Genomic DNA, 14,641 nt, shown 5'->3' with positions numbered 1-14,641 from the left:
GTTGTGTTTCGTATTGGGGTTTGTATTATTTGGGATCGTGGCTGATTAGGGGTGTGGTATAGGCTTGGCTGCCTGAGGCGATTCTCAATTAGAGTCAGGTGCTTATTCGTTGTCTCTGATTGGGAACCGTATTTAGGCAGCCTGAGTTACGCTTTGTATTTCGTGGGTGTTTGTTCCTGTCTCTGTGTTGTAGTCACCAGATAGGCTGTAATTAGTTTCACGTTTCGTTCTGTTGTTTTTGTATTTAGTATCATTTATTTCATGTACCGCGTTTTCTTTCATTAAAGTCATGAGTAACCAACACACTGCATTTCGGTCCGACTCTCTTTCTTCAACAGACGAACGCCGTTACAGAAACACCCACCATTCACGGACCGAGCAGTGTGTAAACTGGCAGGAGCTAAAGGAGGACGTTATGGAAGGTAGAGGCATGGAGTATACGACGTGGGAAGAAATCGACAGGTGGGCGGCCGACCCAGAGAGAGTGCAGGAGCCCGCCTGGGATTCGCTTCAGCAGTGCGAAGAGGGCTATAGACGAATGGAGTCGAAAAGGAAAACACGGCGACGCAGAGCGAAAACCGAAAGTAACCCCCAAATATTTATTGGGGGAGAGCGCAGAGAGAGAGTGGCTGAGTCAGGGTTCAGACCTGAGCCATCTCTCCCTGTTAATCGTGAAGAGCAGTTGCAGTGGGAGAGGCTGCACCACTTGGAGAATTGGACATGGGAGGAGGAATTAGACGGTAAAGGACCCTGGGCTCAGCCTGGAGAATATCGCCGTCCCAAGGAAGAAATAGATGCGGCTAAAGCGGAGAGGCGCAGGTATGAGGAGGCAGCACGGCGACGCGGATGGAAGCCGGAAAAGCAGCCCCAAAAAAATATTGGGGGGGGGCTAGAAGGGAGAATAGTTATGCCAGGTAGGAGACGTGCGCAAACTCCCTGTGCTCACCGTTGGGCTAGAGAGACCGGGCAGGCACCGTGTTATGCTATGGAGCGCACAGTGTTTCCAGTGCGGGTGCAGAGCCAGGTGCGGCACATACCAGCCCTTCCTATTGGCCGGGCTAGAGTGGGCATCGAGCCAGGTAAGCTTGGGCAGGCTCGGTGCTCAAGAGCTCCAGTGCGCCTGCACGGTCCGGTCTATCCAGAGCCACCTCCACACACCAGTCCTCCGGTAGCAGCTCCCCGCACCAGGCTTCCTGTGCGTGTCCTCGATCCAGTACCACCAGTTCCAGCACCACGCACCAGGCCTCCAGTGCGCCTCGCCTGTTCAGCGCAGCCAGCGCTTTTCTCCTCTCCTGCGCTGTCTGAGTCTCCCGCCTGTTTTGCGCAGCCAGATCCTTTCTCCTCTCCTGCGCTGCTGGAGTCTCCCGTCTGCCCAGCGCCGCCAGTGCTCCCAGTCTGCCCAGCGCCGCCAGAGCTCCCAGTCTGCCCAGCGCCGCCAGAGCTCCCAGTCTGCCCAGCGCCGCCAGTGCTCCCAGTCTGCCCAGCGCCGCCAGTGCTCCCAGTCTGCCCAGCACCGCCAGTCAGCCCAGTGCCGCCAGACAACCAGTCTCTTCCAGATCGGCCAGACAACCAGTCTCTTCCAGATCTGCCAGACAACCAGTCTCTTCCAGATCTGCCCGACAACCAGTCTCTTCCAGATCCGCCAGACAACCAGTCTCTTCCAGATCTGCCAGACAACCAGTCTCTTCCAGATCTGCCAGACAACCAGTCTCTTCCAGATCTGCCAGACAACCAGTCTCTTCCAGATCTGCCAGACAACCAGTCTCTTCCAGATCTGCCAGACAACCAGTCTCTTCCAGATCTGCCCGACAACCAGTCTCTTCCAGATCTGCTTGTCAACCTGAATCTTCCAGTTCCGCCAGCCAGCCAGGATTTACCGGAGCCTACTACCTGCCTGAGCTTCCTCTCAGTACTGGGCTTCCTCTCAGTACTGGGCTTCCTCTCAGTACTGGGCTTCCTCTCAGTACCGGGCTTCCTCTCAGTACCGGGCTTCCCCTCAGTCCCGGGCTGCTTCTGTCCCGAGCTGCCCCTCTGTCCCGAGCTGCCCCTCTGTCCCGAGCTGCCCCTCTGTCCCGAGCTGCCCCTCTGTCCCGAGATGCCCCTCTGTCCCGAGATGCCCCTCTGTCCTGAGATGCCCCTCTGTCCCGAGATGCCCCTCTGTCCTGAGATGCCCCTCTGTCCTGAGATGCCCCTCTGTCCCGAGCTGCCCCTCTGTCCCGAGCTGCCCCTCTGTCCCGAGCTGCCCCTCTGTCACTAGCTGCTCCTCAGTAGTGTGGGGATCTGGGTGAGGACTATTAGGCCATGGTCGGCGGAGAGGGTGGATTATCCCAGGACGCGAATGGGAGGAACTAGGACATTTATGGAGTGGGGTCCACGTCCCAGGCCAGAACCGCCACCATGGACAGACGCCCACCCAGACCCTCCCTATGCTCTTGAGGTGCGTCCGAGAGTCCGCACCTTAGGGGGGGGGGGGGTTCTGTCACGCCTTGGTCATTGTATTTTGTGTTTTTGTTATGTTTGGGTAGGCCAGGGTGTGACATGGGTTTATATGTTGTGTTTCGTATTGGGGTTTGTATTATTTGGGATCGTGGCTGATTAGGGGTGTGGTATAGGCTTGGCTGCCTGAGGCGATTCTCAATTAGAGTCAGGTGCTTATTCGTTGTCTCTGATTGGGAACCGTATTTAGGCAGCCTGAGTTTCGCTTTGTATTTCGTGGGTGTTTGTTCCTGTCTCTGTGTTGTAGTCACCAGATAGGCTGTAATTAGTTTCACGTTTCGTTCTGTTGTTTTTGTATTTAGTATCAGTTATTTCATGTACCGCGTTTTCTTTCATTAAAGTCATGAGTAACCAACACGCTGCATTTCGGTCCGACTCTCTTTCTTCAACAGACAAACGCCGTTACAAATACTAGTGCTACTACTAATAATAATAGTAATACTAATAGCAATAAAAACAATAATAATAGTCATAATAATACTATGAGTAGTAATATAAATAATAATAATAATACTATTAGTCATAATAATACTAATAGAAGTAATAGGAATAATAATAATAATAACCTACTAATAAAAATAGTAAAAAAGCCTAATATCCTGGAGTCATAAACACAATTAATTAATAATTTATGTTATATGGCTGCTAACGGATCTGCTTTCGGAACAATTTTACGTGCGGAGATTGGGTTGGTGGGGTTGTGGACAGAAATCTGTCCTGATCTCGGGTATTGGGTGGGGCTGGAATTGATGTGGCCGACGTGGGGCGGGTGCGGCGTCAAAAAACAGATCTGTGTAGCACTCTAGTGTGTGTATTGCGTCCACCTACCCTATGATGGGGTGGCTGAAGCCCAGTTTGGCGGTGGTTTCCTGGATCTCTTTCTCCAGCCAGGCCTGGGGCCGGATCAGGTACTTGACCAACTGAGACACCCACCACACGGACGGGTCTCCATGGAGCCGGTGGAGGCGCTGGGCCAGGTCCTCTGGGATAGCCAGGGGCAGGTAGGGGGGGCGGGGGTGGAGACTGTCAACGATGGGTAACTCTACCACCTGGATGTCTCTGTCGTTAGCCTCACCTGGGGGAGAGAGGTAGAGAGGAGAGGGGGGTAATAAAGAGTGTAAGGGAAGGTAGAGAGAGAGAGGGAAAGAGACAGATGGAGAGAGTGAGAGACAGAGAGAGAGATGGGGCGGGGAGAGAGAGGGGATGGGGTGGGGGAGAGAGAGAGAGAGGGTTTTGGGATGAGGGAGACAGAGAGAGAGAGAGTTGGAGAGAGAGAGAGGGGGGCAGAGAGAGAGGGGGGAGACAGAGATAGAGAGAGAGGGGGTGGGGTGGGGAGAAAGAGGGGATGGGGAGAGAGAGAGAGAGAGAGAGAGAGAGAGAGAGGGGGACAGAGAGAGAGAGAGTTGGGGAGCGGGATGAGGGAGACAGAGAGAGAGAGAGAGTTGGTTGGGGCAGAGAGACAGAGAGAGAGAGGGTTGGGAGAGAGAGAGACAGAGAGAGAGAGAGCAGGATGAGGGAGACAGAGAGAGAGAGAGAGAGAGTTGGTGGGGCAGAGAGAGAGAGAGAGAGGGGGGGGAGACAGAGATAGAGAGAGGGGGGGTGGGGCGGGGAGAGAGGGGGGATGGGGAGACAGAGAGGGGTGGGAGTGGGGGAGACAGGGAGAAAGAGAGAGAGAGATACTGTAGGTAGTGATAGAGTAGGACTGAATTGAATTGATATCAATTCTCAACTCCTGAGCCTCCAGCATGGTATTTTGATGCATGTAGCAGTAAAGATGCACTGAGAAGCATAGTGAGCATGTCATAACAGCAGAACACAGGGAGAAGAAGTGTTCCACTTCCACACAATGTGGAGATTTACAATATTAACACAATTAAAATAATAATTATCAGTATTTTCAACAGGACAACATTAACAACAATAATCAAGGGTAAAATAAGAGTTTCAAATTTGGGGAAATGTCACTAATGGTTTCATATTTTTTACATTTTGTCAGGAAATGCAGCTCTGTCTCGGCTTCTGCTCTGGTTCTATCCATCTCTCCTCTCTCAGTTCAGTTGGCATGGAAACATATGTTTACATTGCCAAAGCAAGTGAAATAGATAATAAATAATACAAATTAACAGTAAACATTACACTCACAAAAGTTCCAAAATAATAAACACATTTCAAATGTCATATGTGGAAATAGTTCCAAGTCCAAAAGGGAAAATAAATAACCATAAATATGGCTTGTATTTACTATGGTGTTTGTTCTTCACTGGTTTCTCTTTTCTTTTGGCAACAGGTCACAAATCTTTCTGCTGTGAGCCAACAGCATACCACCCTGCATCCCACTGCTGGCTTGCCTCTGAACTTAAGCAGGGTTGGTTCTGGTCAGACTGTCACGTTCTGACCTTAGTTCTTTTGTTACGTCTTTCTTTTAGTATGGTCAGGGCGTGAGTTGGGTGGGTTGTCTATGTTCCTTTTTCTATGATTTGATATTTCTGTGTTTGGCCTGGTATGGTTCTCAATCAGAGGCAGCTGTCAATCGTTGTCCCTGATTGAGAAGCATATTTAGGGAGCCTGTTTTCTATTGTGTTTCGTGGGTGATTGTTTTCTGTTGTGTGTCTGCACCAGCCAGAACTGTTTTTGGTCGTTTCTCTTTTTTATTTTGTTATTTCCGTGTTCATTCTAATAAATATGGACACATACCACGCTGCACCTTGGTCCTCACCTTCTTCCACCAACAACGGCCGTTACACAGACCCTGGATAGGAGACCAGATGCTACTGGAAGTGGTGTTGGAAGGCCATTAGGAGGCACCCTTTCCCCTGGTCTATAAAAAATATTCTAATCACCCAGGGTAGTGATTGGGGACATTCCTCTGTGAAGGGTGCTGTCTTGCAGATGAGATGTTAAACAGGTGTCCTGTCTCTCTGTGATTACCAAAGATCCCATGGCACTTATTGTAAGAGTAGGAGTGTTAACCCTGGTGTCCTGGCTACATTCCTGGCCTGCATGGCACCTAATCATCCACAGTTTACAATTGGCTCAATGATCGCCTCTCTCCTGTAACTATTCCCCACGTTGTTGCTGTAAATGAGAATGTGTCTCAATCAAGTTACCTGGTAAAATGGCACACTGTGGCATTACACTCAATAGATATGAGAGTTTATCAAAATTGAGTTTGTTTTTGAATTCTTTGCGGGTCTGTGTAATCTGAGGGAAATATGTGTCTCTAATATGGTTATACATTTGGCACGAGGTTAGGAAATGCAGCTCAGTTTGAGGGCATTGTGCACACTGAGTTTGTACATAGTCAAAGCTTTCCTTTAGTTTGGGTCAGTCACAATGGTCAGGTATTCTGCCACTGTCTACTATCTTTTCAGGGCCAAATGGCATTCTAGTTTGCACATTTTTTTTTCTTCATTTTTTTGTAATTTATCAAGTAATTATCTTTTTGTTTTCTCATGACTTGGTTGGGTCTAATTGTGTTGCTGTCCTGGGGCTCTGTGGGGTCTGTTTGTGTTTGTGAACAGAGCCCCAGGACCAGCTTGCTTATTGGGACAGTTCTCCAGGTTCATCTCTCTGTTGGTGATGGCTTTTTTATGGAAGGTTTAGGAATAACTCCCTTTTAGTTCATTGTAGAATTGAACGGCTCTTTTCTGGTTTTTGATAATTAGCGGCTATCGGCTAAATTTGTCTCTGCATGCATTATTTGGTGTTTTACGTTGTACACAGAGGATATTTTTGCAGAATTCTGCATGCAGAGTCTCAATTTGGTGTTTGTCCCATTTTGTGAATTCTTGGTTGGTGAGTGGACCCCAGACCTCACAACCATAAAAGGCAATTGGTTCTATACTGATTCAAGTATTTTTAGCCAGATCCTAAGTGGTATGTCAAATGTTATGTTCCTTTTGATGCTACAGAAGGCCCTTCTTACCTTGTCTCTCATACCTCTCTGACTGTTCACAGTTTTGTGGAAGTTACCTGTGGCGCTGATGTTTAGGCCAAGGTATGAATAGTTTGTGTGCTCTAGGGCAATGTTTACTAGATGGAATTTGTATTTGTGGTCCTGGCAACTGGACCTTTTTTGGAACACCATTATTTTTGTCTTACTGAGATTTACTGTCAAGGCCTAGGTCTGACAGAATCTGTGCAGAAGATCTAGGTGATGCTGTAGGCCCTCCTTGGATGGGGACAGAAGCACCAGATCATCAGCAAACAGTAGACATTTGACTCTAGTAGGGTGAGGCCGGGTGCTGCAGACTGTTCTTGTGTCCTCGCCAATTTGTTGATGTATATGTTGAAGAGGGTGGGGCTTAAGCTGCATCCCTGTCCCACCCCACGGCACTGTGGAAAGAAATGTGTGCTTTTTGCAACATTGTTGTTTGTGTTGATTGGATTTTATAATGTCGTATGTTTTCCCTCAACACCACTTTCCATCCATTTCTAAAGCAGACCCTCATGCCAAATTGAGTCAAAAGCTTTTTTTGAAATCAACAAAGCATGAGAAGACTTTGCCTTTGTTTTGGTTTGTTTGTTTGTCAATTAGGGTGTGCAGGGTGAATACATGGTCTGTCATACGGTAATTTGGTAAAAAGTCAATTTGACGTTTGCTCAGTACATTGTTTTCACTGAGGAAATATACAAGTGTTCGGTTAATGTCAATGCAGAGGATTTTCTCAAGGTTGCTGTTGACGCATATCCCACGGTAGTTACTGGGGTCAATTTTTTTCCCACTTTTGTTGATTGGGGTGATCAGTCTTTAGTTGCAAATATTGGAGAAGATGCCAGAGCTAAGGATAATGTTAAAGAGTTTAAGTATAGCCAATTGGAATTTGTGGTCTGTATATTTTTTAATTTCATTTAGGATACCATCAACATTACAGGCTTTTTTGGGGTTGGAGGGTTTGCATTTTGTCCTGAAGTTCATTCAATGTAATTGGATAATCCAGTGAGTCCTGTTAGTCTTTAATAGTTGATTCTAACATTTGTATTTGATCATGTATATGTTTTTGCTGTTTGTTCTTTGTTCTTTGTTCGAGGGCCAAAAAGATTGGAGAAGTGGGTTATCCATACATCTCTGTATTAGATAGATAACTCTTCATGTTGTTTGTTATAGAGCCAAACAGATTGGAGAAGTGGGTTATCCATACATCTCCGTATTAGATAGATAACTCTTCATGTTGTTTGTTATAGAGCCAAACAGATTGGAGAAGTGGGTTATCCATACATCTCCGTATTAGATAGATAACTCTTCATGTTGTTTGTTATAGAGCCAAACAGATTGGAGAAGTGGGTTATCCATACATCTCTGTATTAGATAGATAACTCTTCATGTTGTTTGTTATAGAGCCAAACAGATTGGAGAAGTGGGTTATCCATACATCTCCGTATTAGATAGATAACTCTTCATGTTGTTTGTTATAGAGCCAAACAGATTGGAGAAGTGGGTTATCCATACATCTCCGTATTAGATAGATAACTCTTCATGTTGTTTGTTATAGAGCCAAACAGATTGGAGAAGTGGGTTATCCATACATCTCCGTATTAGATAGATAACTCTTCATGTTGTTTGTTATAGAGCCAAACAGATTGGAGAAGTGGGTTATCCATACATCTCTGTATTAGATAGATAACTCTTCATGTTGTTTGTTATAGAGCCAAACAGATTGGAGAAGTGGGTTATCCATACATCTCCGTATTAGATAGATAACTCTTCATGTTGTTTGTTATAGAGCCAAACAGATTGGAGAAGTGGGTTATCCATACATCTCTGTATTAGATAGATAACTCTTCATGTTGTTTGTTATAGAGCCAAACAGATTGGAGAAGTGGGTTATCCATACATCTCTGTATTAGATAGATAACTCTTCATGTTGTTTGTTATAGAGCCAAACAGATTGGAGAAGTGGGTTATCCATACATTGTTGTTTGTGTGTTGATGTCGTATGTTTTCCTCAACACCACTTTCCATCTCTGTATTAGATAGATAACTCTTCATGTTGTTTGTTATAGAGCCAAACAGATTGGAGAAGTGGGTTATCCATACATCTCCATATTAGATAGATAACTCTTCATGTTGTTTGTTATAGAGCCAAACAGATTGGAGAAGTGGGTTATCCATACATCTCTGTATTAGATAGATAACTCTTCATGTTGTTTGTTATAGAGCCAAACAGATTGGAGAAGTGGGTTATCCATACATCTCTGTATTAGATAGATAACTCTTCATGTTGTTTGTTATAGAGCCAAACAGATTGGAGAAGTGGGTTATCCATACATCTCCGTATTAGATAGATAACTCTTCATGTTGTTTGTTATAGAGCCAAACAGATTGGAGAAGTGGGTTATCCATACATCTCCATATTAGATAGATAACTCTTCATGTTGTTTGTTATAGAGCCAAACAGATTGGAGAAGTGGGTTATCCATACATCTCTGTATTAGATAGATAACTCTTCATGTTGTTTGTTATAGAGCCAAACAGATTGGAGAAGTGGGTTATCCATACATCTCCGTATTAGATAGATAACTCTTCATGTTGTTTGTTATAGAGCCAAACAGATTGGAGAAGTGGGTTATCCATACATCTCCGTATTAGATAGATAACTCTTCATGTTGTTTGTTATAGAGCCAAACAGATTGGAGAAGTGGGTTATCCATACATCTCCGTATTAGATAGATAACTCTTCATGTTGTTTGTTATAGAGCCAAACAGATTGGAGAAGTGGGTTATCCATACATCTCCGTATTAGATAGATAACTCTTCATGTTGTTTGTTATAGAGCCAAACAGATTGGAGAAGTGGGTTATCCATACATCTCCGTATTAGATAGATAACTCTTCATGTTGTTTGTTATAGAGCCAAACAGATTGGAGAAGTGGGTTATCCATACATCTCCGTATTAGATAGATAACTCTTCATGTTGTTTGTTATAGAGCCAAACAGATTGGAGAAGTGGGTTATCCATACATCTCCGTATTAGATAGATAACTCTTCATGTTGTTTGTTATAGAGCCAAACAGATTGGAGAAGTGGGTTATCCATACATCTCCATATTAGATAGATAACTCTTCATGTTGTTTGTTATAGAGCCAAACAGATTGAGAAGTGGGTTATCCATACATCTCTGTATTAGATAGATAACTCTTCATGTTGTTTGTTATAGAGCTAAACAGATTGGAGAAGTGGGTTATCCATACATCTCCGTATTAGATAGATAACTCTTCATGTTGTTTGTTATAGAGCCAAACAGATTGGAGAAGTGGGTTATCCATACATCTCCGTATTAGATAGATAACTCTTCATGTTGTTTGTTATAGAGCCAAACAGATTGGAGAAGTGGGTTATCCATACATCTCTGTATTAGATAGATAACTCTTCATGTTGTTTGTTATAGAGCCAAACAGATTGGAGAAGTGGGTTATCCATACATCTCTGTATTAGATAGATAACTCTTCATGTTGTTTGTTATAGAGCCAAACAGATTGGAGAAGTGGGTTATCCATACATCTCCGTATTAGATAGATAACTCTTCATGTTGTTTGTTATAGAGCCAAACAGATTGGAGAAGTGGGTTATCCATACATCTCCGTATTAGATAGATAACTCTTCATGTTGTTTGTTATAGAGCCAAACAGATTGGAGAAGTGGGTTATCCATACATCTCCGTATTAGATAGATAACTCTTCATGTTCTTTGTTTAGTGTTTTCCATTTTCCGAGAAGTGGTCAGAGGCTATCGATTCCTCAATTACATTGAGCTGATTCCTGACGTATTTCTGCATTGTTTTAGTGATTCACCATAGTGAAAGTGTAGGCTCAAGTTTTCTGGGTCTTTATGTTTTTGTTTGGATAGGTTTCTGAATTTCTTTCTCGGGTTTTTGCATTCTTCATCAAACCATTTGTCATTGTTTTAAATGTTCTTAGGTTTTCTGCTTGAATTTTTTTGCTTTGATAGGGATGCTGGGAGGTCAAATATACTGTTTAGGTTTTCTACTGCCACGTTTACACCTTCACTATTACATTGAAACATTTGGTCCAGGAAGTAGTCTAAAATGGATTACATTTGTTGTTGCCTAATCTGTTTTTTGGTAGGTTTCTCTCTCTCCTCTCCACTGCTCTAGACTAACACTGCTGCTGGCTGGTTCTGCCTGTATCCCCTAGGACAGTGGTTCCCAACATTTTTCCGTCAGTGTACCACCATCTGAATTTTGCTCTGCCAGTAAAGTACCCCCTCATGTGCATTTTACCAATAGGCCTATGATCTCATGAGTATTCTAAAGTACCCCCTGTGGATAGGCCAAGTACCCCCAGGGGTCCTAGTAACCCTGGTTGGGAACCAATGCCCTCGGACACCCTGTTTTCCAGTTCTTATTATTTAAACACCACACAACACTCAAACATACAGTATCTGGAATAACTAGTTTCAGTCTTTATCCATTCAACCATTCTTAAATCAGTCAGATAAATACATCTGTTCTCATTACTAACAAGCAAGCCCGGTCGAGAAGCTTCAAAGGACACTGAACAATACAATTACAAACAATCCAAGTAGTTATAGTTACAGTGGAAACAATGAAAGTTCCAACATCCATGGGCGTTGGGGTGTACAAGTACAACAGCTGAAAGCAGATAACACAGTCACACCTGCAGCACTGCTAGTGGTGGAAATCACTATGACTAAGCCTTTTAATGACTCTTCTATATCTAAAGAGTAAATGGCGAAGACTGATTGTACTCCTTGACCCTTCTTCTCTGAGTAGGAGTGCTGACGACACATTCTGACAGAGAGTAATAATTAGCCTCAAGAACAGTTTTACTTCACATTTATCAAGTCAATGAAATATGAATGAGGTACTTTTACAATGGGACATCCCCACGGAGGGAAAAAAGAGTGAGAGGGATGTAGAGAGAGAAGACAAGAGAATGTCTGCTTTCGTTCTCATAAAAAAGAGCAAATGAAAAGAAGAAATGTCGCTTTGAATGAACTGGAATATTTCACCAAACAAAACCATTAAAGACAGTCAATGCTCTAATCACCATGTTGTGTCACGGCCTGATCTGTTTCACCTGTCCTTATGCTTGTCTCCACCCCCCTGAAGGTGTCGCCCATCACCCCATTATCGCCTGGGTACTTAAACCTGTGTTTTCTGTCTGTCGGTGCCAGTTCATTTGGTTCAACAAACCTACCAGCGTTTTTCCCGTTGCTCCTGTCTTGTCGATAGTTTCTGTTTTCTAGTTTTCCCGGTTTTGACCTTTCTGCCTGCCCCGACCTTTAGTCTGCCTGCCGTCCTGTACCATTGCCCCACTACTCTGGATTACCGACCTCTGCCTGACCTGACCCTGAGCCTGCCTGCCATCCTGTACCATTGCCCCACTACTCTGGATTACCGACCTCTGCCTGACCTGACCCTGAGCCTGCCTGCCATCCTGTACCATTGCCCCACTACTCTGGATTACCGACCTCTGCCTGACCTGACCCTGCCGTCCTGTACCATTGCCCCACTACTCTGGATTACCGACCTCTGCCTGACCTGACCCTGAGCCTGCCTGCCATCCTGTACCATTGCCCCACTACTCTGGATTACCGACCTCTGCCTGACCTGACCCTGACTGCCGTCCTGTACCTTTGCCCCACTACTCTGGATTACCGACCTCTGCCTGACCTGACCCTGACTGCCGTCCTGTACCTTTGCCCCACTACTCTGGATTACCGACCTCTGCCTGACCTGACCCTGCCGTCCTGTACCATTGCCCCACTACTCTGGATTACCGACCTCTGCCTGACCTGACCCTGAGCCTGCCTGCCATCCTGTACCATTGCCCCACTACTCTGGATTACCGACCTCTGCCTGACCTGACCCTGACTGCCGTCCTGTACCTTTGCCCCACTACTCTGGATTACCGACCTCTGCCTGACCTGACCCTGACTGCCGTCCTGTACCTTTGCCCCACTACTCTGGATTACCGACCTCTGCCTGACCTGACCCTGACTGCCGTCCTGTACCTTTGCCCCACTACTCTGGATTACCGACCTCTGCCTGACCTGACCCTGACTGCCGTCCTGTACCTTTGCCCCACTACTCTGGATTACCGACCTCTGCCTGACCTGACCCTGACTGCCGTCCTGTACCTTTGCCTGCCCGTATTGGATTGAATACACTTTTGTTACTTCGACACTGTCTGCACCTGGGTCTTACCTTCAAACCTGATCATTTTGCAATTTAAAACAAAAGATAAATCATTCATTCATAAACATAATTACATTTACAGAGAAACTAAGAAACAAATAAAGAGGGCATGTGAATATCATGTGCAGAATTTAAATCATGCCTTGGAATAAATATTAAAAGGCTTTTTAAATTATTATTTAGGAAATTCCCCAGCCTGGATGACATATCCCTGCTGTCAGATTTCCACATTGCCTTCTCTCTCTCTCTCTCTCTCTCTCTCTCTCTCTCTCTCTCTCTGTCTCTCTCTGTCTCTCTCTCTCTCTCTCTCTCTCTCTCTCTCTCTCTCTCTCTCTCTCTCTCCTCTCCCTCTCTCTCTCTCTCTCTCTCTCCTCTCTGTCTCTCTCTCTCTCTCTCTCTCTCCCTCTCTCTCTCTCTCTCTCTCTCTCTCTCTGTCTCTCTCTCTCTCTCTCTCTGTCTCTCTCTCTCTCTCTCTCTCTCTCTCTCTCTCTCTCTCTCTCTCTCTCTCTCTCTCTCTCTCTCTCTCTCTCTCTCATAAAAGGCAGTGTCAGACTCAAAGCAGTACAATGGTCATCATCAATCTCCCTTTACCATAAACGATGAACCAGATGTATAATGTCATTCTGTTACTTGGTACCGTGTGCTCTGTGTGAAGTAGCCATGGACACGACCCCCTCATCTTAGGTCACGGTCAACTCACCTGACCAGTGTCCGGTGGTGACCCCGGTGCGGTCGGTGCATGTCTGACTGACTGGGAGGAAGACGGTCTCCCAGCCGCCCGTGGCGTAGCGCCAGTTCTGGGACTCCAGGATGAGGGTACGCTGGGTGCCGTACGCGATCATGAAGCAGTAGACCACGTGGTGCAGCTGGCAGCCGTAGCCACAGCCCTTGTTGATGTTACACACCAGCTTCCTGGCCTTGGAGCAGTCCTGGGGGTTCTGGAGGGGAGAGGGGAGGAGAAGGGGAGAGACGAGGTACAGTTGTTACAACACAGGGAGACCTGAGGTGCCTTGTTTGCTAAAGTTATGGTGAAGATGAAAGAGTTGAGACACTGTCACACATTTCAGAGCCAAAAGTGTATTTCAGAGTGCCAGATATTATCTTATAGAGACCATAGAGAGACAGATGGACAGACAGACACATTGTCCCAGAAATAAGGATTTGAGCCCATTGCCTACAATTTAATACTTCAAACCAGTGTGTCTGTTTTTTCTGTTCTGCTACTCTAGTCCGTCAGTCCTGCAGGAGGGGAGGGAGTCAGTAAGGGTCTGAAGACAGAATCCATTAACGTGATGTTCTTAACTCATCACCTGATCCTACTAACTAAGATCTAGGATTACAGCTCTGAGACTGTAGGGGCTGGGGGGTGTGTGTCTGTCATCATTATAGATGCACTACTGGTCAAACGTTTTAGAACACCTACTCATTCCTGCATTCCAGGTGAAGCTAGTTGAGAGAATGCCAAGAGTGTGCTAAGCTGTCATCAAGGCAAATGGTGGCTATTTTGAAGAATCTCAAATGATCTGTTTAACACTTTTTTTTGGTTACTACATGATTCCATATGTGTTATTTCATAGTTTTGATGTCTTCACTACTATTCTACATATAGTAAAAATTGAGAAAAACCCAGGAATGAGTAGGTGTGTCAAAAACATTTGACTGTTACTGTATGTATCCACACCCCTTTCCTTTGACAGTCCACATTGAGCTCAGGAGCATCCGATTTCCTTTGACAGTCCACATTGAGCTCAGGAGCATCCCATTTCCTTTGACAGTCCACATTGAGCTCAGGAGCATCCCATTTCCTTTGACAGTCCACATTGAGCTCAGGAGCATCCCATTTCCTTTGACAGTCCACATTGAGCTCAGGAGCATCCCATTTCCTTTGACAGTCCACATTGAGCTCAGGAGCATCCCATTTCCTTTGACAGTCCACATTGAGCTCAGGAGCATCCCATTTCCTT

The 14,641-nt window shown here is 45.3% G+C and overlaps 1 protein-coding gene across 2 annotated transcripts in view; it reads right to left on the bottom strand.

Annotated features, from left to right (window-relative positions):
- The window catches only part of fut8a (fucosyltransferase 8a (alpha (1,6) fucosyltransferase)), a 170,938-nt gene that overhangs the window by 5,916 nt on the left and 150,381 nt on the right, over window positions 1-14,641 (bottom strand). For both annotated transcript variants that reach the window (XR_008092736.1, XM_052496633.1), the window contains 2 exons: window positions 13,378-13,615; window positions 3,325-3,571 (listed from right to left, as the gene is read on the bottom strand). Coding sequence is in view for 1 of the 2 variants with exons in the window: in XM_052496633.1 (XP_052352593.1) it covers window positions 3,325-3,571; window positions 13,378-13,615 (485 nt within the window). In the remaining variant the exon portion in view is untranslated. The remainder of the gene's footprint in view (window positions 1-3,324; window positions 3,572-13,377; window positions 13,616-14,641) is intronic.

Source organism: Oncorhynchus keta, chromosome 35, assembly GCF_023373465.1.
Source record: "Oncorhynchus keta strain PuntledgeMale-10-30-2019 chromosome 35, Oket_V2, whole genome shotgun sequence".
Taxonomy (NCBI): domain Eukaryota; kingdom Metazoa; phylum Chordata; class Actinopteri; order Salmoniformes; family Salmonidae; genus Oncorhynchus; species Oncorhynchus keta.
The sequence above is the reverse complement of the archived record's forward strand: the minus strand, read 5'-3'. Positions and strand labels throughout refer to the sequence as shown.